The sequence below is a fragment of the Neophocaena asiaeorientalis genome, unplaced genomic scaffold (genome assembly GCF_003031525.2).
Source record: "Neophocaena asiaeorientalis asiaeorientalis breed wild unplaced genomic scaffold, Neophocaena_asiaeorientalis_V1.1 scaffold30, whole genome shotgun sequence".
NCBI lineage: Eukaryota > Metazoa > Chordata > Mammalia > Artiodactyla > Phocoenidae > Neophocaena > Neophocaena asiaeorientalis.
In genome coordinates this window covers 12,372,421-12,380,776 of record NW_020174923.1, presented here as the reverse complement: position 1 = coordinate 12,380,776, position 8,356 = coordinate 12,372,421, and the positions used below count along the sequence as shown (strand labels likewise).

General features: G+C 55.5%; 1 protein-coding gene across 1 annotated transcript; it reads left to right on the top strand.

The window, feature by feature from the left end:
- The first annotated feature begins 3,189 nt into the window (after positions 1-3,189).
- SECTM1 (secreted and transmembrane 1) lies at positions 3,190-5,443 on the top strand. The gene is made up of 5 exons (XM_024761191.1): positions 3,190-3,277; positions 3,462-3,776; positions 4,350-4,382; positions 4,641-4,804; positions 5,200-5,443. The coding sequence occupies exons 1-4, from the start codon at positions 3,190-3,192 to the stop codon at positions 4,760-4,762; spliced, it is 558 nt and encodes a 185-aa protein (XP_024616959.1). The 3' UTR covers positions 4,763-4,804; positions 5,200-5,443.
- Positions 5,444-8,356: the final 2,913 nt, after the last annotated feature.

Genomic DNA, 8,356 nt, shown 5'->3' with positions numbered 1-8,356 from the left:
AGCCGGTCTGCCCCCTGTAGTCCCGGACCTCATCTTTAATTATAGCTGCAAAGGCCCTATTTCCAAGGGAGGCCACCTTCACAGGTTCTGGATGGACATGTGTTTTGGGAGTCACCATTCACCCCACTACATACAGTATGAAGGGAGAAAGGAGAGAGGACGGGCAGTGGGCATCTCTGATGAAGCTCATCTAATATGATTCCACATATGTAAAATTACTCGCGTGTGTGTGTACAAGAATACGTGTCTCTCAGTTGACATCTTTCAGTGCTGCTTTCTTCCTCAGCTACAGATATGGTACATATATGAGAAAAGAAGGCTGTCCTTCTGATGGTGAATTAGGAATAGAAACAAGTTTAGAAAGTCAAACAAAGGAAGCTGGGATACAGCAGCACCGGTCACACGAGTTCAGACTCTGGCCCACTGACCACTCTGGAACCCGACCCCGACCCCACGAAGCTCAGAACCGCTGGAAGGGACCACACCTGGTGGGGCCTGGCGACTCAGCTTCCAGGGTGGCCTACACCTCTGCTGCCTCAGGACCTGCCACTGCCTCCTGGCAACCGGGTCTACCAGCTAAGCCTGGAAGGATGGCAAAAGGAGGCTCCCCAGCGGAAACTGGCCAGTAGCCTATCATACTATTAAAGACAGCTAAAAGAAAGCTTCTCTATTTTTTAGGAATGCAAAGGCGAAAAACAATGCATAAAAAAGCAAGAGAGTGATGTGGAGGGTTGGGAGGGGGAGGCAGCGGCTGGGCCAGCAGGGCCGCCTGGTGGGTGCAGGTTAGGGGCAAGGTCAGCCAGAGCCTGATGTGGGAGGTGGGCTCATGGGTGCTGATTATTGCGAGTGAATGAATGAATGAACTGGACCAGTGGTGGGAAGACACACACCAGGAATCACAGTAACGCAGCTCTGGGCCACGTGTGCTCTTCGATTAAACGGGCATCCATGCGTAGATGGAAAACTGGCATCCAGGGTAGAGCAACTGCCTCTGATTTATGAAGTTTAGGAGCAGTGCTGCTAGCACTGTCGTCAGATGCCTGGGCACATGCAGCGATTAATCAAACCTCAGGGAGATTCAGGGTCCCTGTCCTTAGGAGAATAGGCACATACCATGGAGAGTCCATTCTGGGTTTGCCATGGGGTCTCATCCAGGATGCACCCAGGGTCAGCACCATCTACGAGAGACCAGAGCACCAAGGCACCTAAGGGCAGGGGGATGCGTTGTCACCGGTACACCATACCCTGTACACACCCCACCCCGGGACTCCAGAATCCCATGTGGATTGAGTGAGAAAGAAAGCACCACCCATCCATCAGCCTGGCCATCTGTCTGTCTGCTCTGCCTGGTCCATCCCCCTGGAGGGTGAGCTGGCTGGGACCAGCCCTGCGCCCATGGGTGCAACCATGCTAGGGTCCACCCCTGCCCTCCCCAAGAGTGTGGCCGCCAACCCAGAGCCCCTGCAGACCCAGCCATTCAGGAGGAGGACAGGAGAGCATGCGTTGGTTTGTATTTTACGTTCTTGAAACCCTTCCTGACTCAAATTAGATATTTATTTCAAAAGCTGGATATCGCCATTTTCCTTCCAGGGTAGAGTGGGCCTCCTTCTCCTGCTGCTCCGAGGCCCCCAGATCAGCAGGGCTGGCACCCTGTCCCACTCCCACCAGGAACTCCCAGGGCCACCAGTACACTGGCCAGGACCTGCTGGTCCAACAGGAGTCCCAGGGGCAAGGCAGGTAGAGGAGGCAAGACTACAGGCAGTCAGCTGTCAGCTCCGCTCTGAGGCAGGAACCCAGTGAGGGTTGGGGCGGAATGGGGAGATGGGACAACAGGGAGGACCACAGGCCCCACCTGGTCAAAGTCCCATGGATTTGACGAGTTTCCACACATGCAGTGCTTGGAATGGGGGTGCGATGTGGCCACAGTGTGTGTGTTGGGGGGACTGAGATTGTCCCTCCCAATGTCATTCTCCTTGCTTGGCCCAGAGCCTCCTGAGGTCAGGACCGAGCCTGTTCACCGACGGCCCCAAGCTCCTGGAAGCGGTTGCGTTCACAGTTCCCTTTGCTCCTGGCCCTTCTGCCCAATTCCCCCCAAAGTGGAAAAAAATCAGAAAGGCTGAATTCAAAATGGAAGGGTCCCAACTCTATGACGTTCTGGGAAAGGCAAAACTGGACACAGTAAAAAGATCAGTGGTTGCCAAGAGTTGGGGGGAAGGAGGGACGGATAGATGGAGCACAGAGGATGTTTAGGACAGCGAAACTACTCTGTGTGGTACCTAAAGGTAGATGCATGTAATTATACATTTGTCCAAACCCATTAAATGTCCAACACCAAGAGTGAACCCTGATGGAAAGTGTAGACTTCAGTCAGTGAGAACAAACCACTATAGGCTCATCAGATGTAATGAACGCCCCACTGACTGGAGATGCCAGCAATGGAGGATGTGGGAATTGTCTGCACTTCCTGCCCAATTTCTGTGTAAGCCTAAAGCTGCTCAAACACAAAACCAAAAAGTCTATTATTATTATTTTAATCAAAGGGTCAATAGTTTAAATAGCTTAAAGTAGTCAGGATAAATGTCACTTTTACTGGAGGCTGAAGCCTGAGATGGACACTTGTTTCAGACGCAGTGAAAGTTCAGTTTTCCAGATCAGAACTCACAAGTTCCACAGGAAGACTCTTTTTGTTAATAAATCTGGCAAGCGGGCCAAATGTCCCCAAATGCCCAGCCGTGGAATGCAAGAGCGGGAGAGGGGCTGGGGGCTTCCAAGGTGGTCTTAGGTTGGTGTCAGCTTCAAGCGGCTACGCGAGATTCTGTGTGTCACGACCCGTCTCTACAGGACACACGGCTCAGGCAGTTATGTTTTATATAAAATTGAAGGGTAACCCCTGCGATGTAAATGGGGTTGTCTCCCAGGGACTTGTTTCCTGTCTCATCCATGTTTCTCATCTGTCTGACAGTGGCCCCACTGCACACATCATAAAGGTACAGAGAAGGGTCGAGGCACAGTGGTCGGGGGGAGCTTGGGGAACCCCACCTGCCCTGGCCAGGCTATGGCCGCTCCCACCGTCTTCTGAAGGAGGCCAGGGGGGCTCTGACTCATTGGCTTTTCTTCCTCCAGGGAGTGTCCCAAAAACCACTAAGGAAGACGAGGGACCCCTGAGGCCTGCTCCCCATCCTGCCGGCCATGTTGACCTCGGCATCTCCCCTCCTCACTCCCAGGATGCTCTGGCCCCTCCTGCTCTTGGCCACCTCTGGGAGTGCTCAGAGTAGAGGTAAACTTCGTGGTCCCACTCTGCTAGGGGGGCCCCCCGGGGGTGAGACAGGGGTGGAAGGAGAGACCTAGGTCAGGCCAGGAGGGCCCAGGCCCCAGGTAGCGTCAGTGACCCCAGGGAGGGCAAACAGTGGAAGTCCTGAGGCCCAGCCGTGACCCACGTGTTGGACTGTATCCCCACACAGACTGGGACAGCCCCAGCTGCACCGAGGACGTGGTTTCTGTGTTCAGGGGCAAGCCAGCCGTGATGGCCTGTAGCATCACCAACCTCTTCTCCCACATCAACATCTCCCTGCGAACCTACCACGGGGAGATCTGGCAGCTCATCTTCAGTGTAAAGGCCCCAGGAAACTTCCGTCAGGATGGATGGCAGCTCTGGGTTCAAGGGGGCGAGGCGCACCTGGTGATTGAAAAAGCCCAGGACACCCAGGCAGGGCAGTACAGGTGGAGTCTTGTCGGGCTCCAGAGAAACTTCAAAACCACCACCCTGAACGTCTCAGGTGAGGGGAGGAGCACCTTGACCCCCAGGTGCTTGCCTGTTTGGGAGGGGCAGCAACCAGGGAGGAGCAATTCCTGCCCAGCTGAGGTGCCCAGAGCCACAAGGATGGGGCCTAAAGAGGGCTTCCATCTGCTCCACCCACCCCACATCTGTGACCCCTCCGAGCTTCTCCCCAGGGCAGCCCGTGCACGCATGCCCTGGGCACCATCCCCTGTCTGCGCAGGGAGCTGGTCCCTTCCCTCCCTAAAAACCTCCTGCCCCCCACTTCCTTTGCTGCAAAACTCCCCAAGTCACCACCCCTCACTCTCATCCCCCCACACCTGGTTGTAGTGCAGTCACGGTCACCCCGAGCTCTGGGGACAGGGAGCAGGGGTTCAGCTTCGCCCCCAACCAGGTACAGTGGGAGGGGCTAAGAACGGCACCCCCAGCCTAGCCGGGCCCTGGGAGGGGAAGCCAGTGAGGCCCTCATGGACTCCTGTATCCAGAGCTCATCTGATACCTGGGGTGGAGGGGCTGCATAAGGGCTGGCCCTGGGCAGGTCCCCACCAACCTACCTGGGATCTCTCTTTGGCAGAGCCCCAAGACACACTCTTCACACCTTCCTGGGGTAGGTATTTCTATCTTCATCCTGGGGTACACGAGGGGAGCCTCAAGGAAGCCCCCTGGGGTCTCCCCCCATCAGACACCCCCACCCTCTGTGCCTGGCACCCTGCCCATCCCATGCACCCCATCTCCCTGCCACTCTCCCACCTATGGGCTTCCTGGCTGGAGGTGATGTCCCCCTCGAGGGTGCCCCCAAGGCAGGCACCCCCAGCCTAGCCTGCACCAGTGAACGAAAGATGGAGGTCCAGCCCACTCCTCACAGGCCCGGAGATGTTGCTTCCCAGTCTCAGGCCTGACCCTGAAGACAGGAGCCAGGCCCAGGTGGTCCTCCCCATCCTCGCCCTGGTCGCCCTCTCCGTCCTGCTGGTCTGCGTGCTGACCTGATGCAGAAGGTCTGGCTCCCCGAAGTTCTCCAAGCTCCAGCAGGTATGGGCCTCTGTGCCTGGTCTGTGGGCCGGGCAGGGGGTCTTGGACGGGGTCTTCTGAGACTCAGCACGGACACTCGGCCCCATAGCCTTGCACCCACTGGGGCTAGTGGGAGAGTGGGGAGCGTGCAGGGTCCCAGAGAGCTGGTACCCCTCCCCCAGAGGACCCCAGCCCACTGTGGCAGTTCCAGGCCCAGAACACAGATGCCCCACTCCCAGCCAGACCACCAGGTCCCCACTGTCCCCAGGACACCCTGGAGGATGGCATGGGGGGAGCTGGACTTCCTGCTCCTTCCAGGAGACCTACGATGTGTGGGCAGTTGGTGTGTCCTCAGGTGTGCCGGTAAGCACAGGTGTCTGCCGATGGCTCTCATCCCTCCCTCTCTCTCTCCGCAGATAAGGAGTCTCTGAGCCAGAGTGGGGAGTTCTGTGTACCACGCACTGCACTACACAAAGGGAAAGTGAGGGGAGGGGCAGGCCAAGGACAAGGAAGCCTGGCAGCATCCTGGCCTCTCGCTGACGTGCAAGCCAGGGAGGGCTCTTCAGCAGCTCCTGTGGCCCAAAGTGCAAAAGTCTCAAGTTCCAAAGCACTTGACCCAGCAGGACCCTCCCCCTCCTCTGCTCCATCCAGGCCTGCCCCCCTGGGGCAGGAGGGCCATGCTGCTGTCACCTCGGAGACACCCCAGTCTGGGGTCCTGTGTTGATCGTGGACACCCTCCTGTCTTTGGACTATGAACAAGGACAAGTTTTGGGGACCCTCCTGCCAGCAGTTGTGGCGCCAGGATGCGGGGATCAGGGGCCTGAGATGGCACGTGGGCCCCTCCTCCACCACCAGGGGGTAGAGCAGCCCCTCTGGAAGGGAAGTGGGACAGGTGGCTGCTGGGGACCTGTGTCCAACCCCCTGGTCTCCTCTAGCCCTAGGGCTCCCCTCCCCCACATCTGCCCCACCTGCTGGCTCTTCTAGGTCCCAAACCCATTTATGCCAGATGTCTTCATGATCAAAACTGTGTAACTCCACTGAGTGTGTTCTTTTTTGGCGGCGGGGGGTAGGTCTTTTTTCTTCCTTTCCTCTTTCGTTCTCTTCTCATGATTTGATGACTGTCTTTAGTGTTGTGTCTGAATTCCTTTTTCTTTTTTGTGTGTATATCTATTATAGATTTTTGGCTTGTGGTTACCATGAGGTTTTGATATAGCAGTCTATACATATGCATGATTGTTTTAAGTTGCTGATCTCTTAATTTCAAATGCATTTCAAACATCGTGCATTTGTTCTCTCCTCCTCTCGTGATGACTGGTCTTGATATCATATTTGTGTGTGGGTGGTTTGCTACCTTTACTGTGTGTTTGCCTTCACTGGTGACCTTTCCCGTTTCATAATTTTCTTATTTCTAGTTGTGGCTTTTTCTTTTCTGCCTAGAGAAGTTCCTTTAGTATATGTTGTAGAGCTGGTTTGGTGGTGCGTTTAGTGTATTCTTTTTTTTTTTGCGGTACACGGGCCTCTCACTGCCATGGCCTCTCCCTTGCAGAGCACAGGCTCCGGACACGCAGGCTCAGCAGCCATGGCTCACGGGTCCAGCCGCTCCGCGGCACGTGGGATCCTCCCGGACTGGGGCACGAACCCGCGTCCCCTGCATCGGCAGGCAGACTCCCAACCACTGCGCCACCAGGGAAGCCCTAGTGTATTCTTAAAAGGTACATATAAGGTGATAAAAGAAGGTTTTTCTAGAAGTACTGCATTCAGTGCTTTGCGAAACATCCGTATTGCTAACCCTCAAGATGAATAAACTAAACCAAATAGCAAACCATCAAATGAGCTGAGAAACACATTTTTAAGTGGAGAAAATAAAAATCTGAAACAAGCTGCTTTGAGTCTTAAAAACTAAAAAGTCCCAAGGCATCCAAATGACCAGACATCTGGGAGTCCTCACTCACCATGAAGAATCCAAAACTGGAGACCCTGAGCGGTGCCTGACGACCGTGGCCTCCCAGGAGGGTGATGACCCCAGAGCAGCTTTGCTGGCGCCCAGAGTCCAGGTCTAGAATGGGCTGCATTTGCATCTCTCAGGTTAAAGTAAGGTTCACACGAGAAATACTGGGTTTGTGCCACCACAGGGCCAAGCCCATGGGACACAGTGTGCACGGCACCTGGGACCTCCATGCTTTGGGGGCCATGGAAATCTGTTCCGTTTTGCCTGAAACAGACAAAAAGTGTTGATGCATTTGAAGTAATTCAAAGGTTATTTTAACATTGGTATTATGGTGGGAAGGGCTCACGTAAGTCATTCAGCCCCTGCACACCCAAGGCAGGAAACCTAGAAGGAAATACTGCATCTGGGTCTTTGACTAATTTTCATTTTCTACTTGTTGCTTGTCTGTATTTTCAAGGATTTCTCTAAAGGAAGTTTAGTTCTGAGTCCTTGCAATGCCCTAGAAGCCCTTCCTCCTGATTCCCCCTCCCCGTCTGTAGCCACACTTGGCCCTCTTGCAGACCCTCAGACACACCAGGCACGTTCTGGCCTCAGGGGTCATGCACCTACTGATCCTTCTGCTTGGAATGCTGTTCCCAGGCACCACATGACCCTCCCTCATCTCCTCAGTCCTCTACTCCTATGACCCCTTGAGGTTTGGCCCCCCTCTCCCGACACAGGTTGTGTGTCCTGCTGCAGGTCTGCTTGTCCATCCCTGGAGGTCAGCTCCAGGCCACAGGCCTCTTGTCCATTTTGCCCTCTGCTCTTGGCAGGCACTGGCACGTACGGGTGCCCAGTGAGTGTTGGTGATAAACAAAGGCAGAATGAGATTAGGAAGGGTCTTGTTTTGCCAAGCCCTATGCTTTCATGACCTCCTGCAAACAACCTGCTAGGTTCCTAGGGGCCTTTGGCAAGATTCTGCCCCCGAAATAGATACCCCTCGTGCAAGGGGAGTCTGTGGGTCAGCCCAGCGGACTTAATCTGCCCCCACCCCCAAACCCCACTCAGGACCCTGAGCCATCAACAGACAGGAGCATCTGGCCAGTGGAGGGGGCTTCCAGGGAGGAAACAGCTTAAGGCTTTCAGACCACATGTGAGCCATGCGCACACACCTGTGTACTTGCACGTGTGGCTTTGGGCCCAACACTTGAGGCTTGGCCATCTGGCCCGTGGCCCACAGAAAAATGACCTCCTGGTTGCCTAGAGGCTGCCTCCGTGTCCTCGGGGTCAGGGGCCAGGCATGGGTCTCCCTCTGCCCTGAGGGCTGATCTCCAGGGCCTGGTGCACCAACACAGGATGCTAGTCCAGCTGAGATGCCTCCAGCCCCCGCACCCACAGGAAGCAGAATCGCAAGCCACCAGGGCAGCCGTAGCCTTGGGCACATGCCCTGGCCCGGTCCCTACAGCCACACCAAGCCTCCACGCTGCAGATGTGACTGACATAATGCTTCAAGTTTCTGGGCATAAATCAGGTCCCCACGTGGGGACCCCCTTATCTTTCTCCTGGGCCTGACCCTGCCTCACCCTCCTTTCTCCTCTCCCTGTTGTGAAGCAGGGGCAGAGGACCAGGACCATGGGTCTACCTGG

Excerpts from the sequence above, each read along its gene's own strand:
- SECTM1 (XM_024761191.1), top strand. The coding sequence starts at position 3,190 with ATGTTGACCTCGGCATCTCCCCTCCTCACTCCCAGGATGCTCTGGCCC. Across the intron at positions 3,777-4,349 it reads CACCACCCTGAACGTCTCAG|AGCCCCAAGACACACTCTTC; the intron begins GTGAGGGGAGGA and ends TCTCTTTGGCAG. Across the intron at positions 4,383-4,640 it reads ACTCTTCACACCTTCCTGGG|GCCCGGAGATGTTGCTTCCC; the intron begins GTAGGTATTTCT and ends CACTCCTCACAG.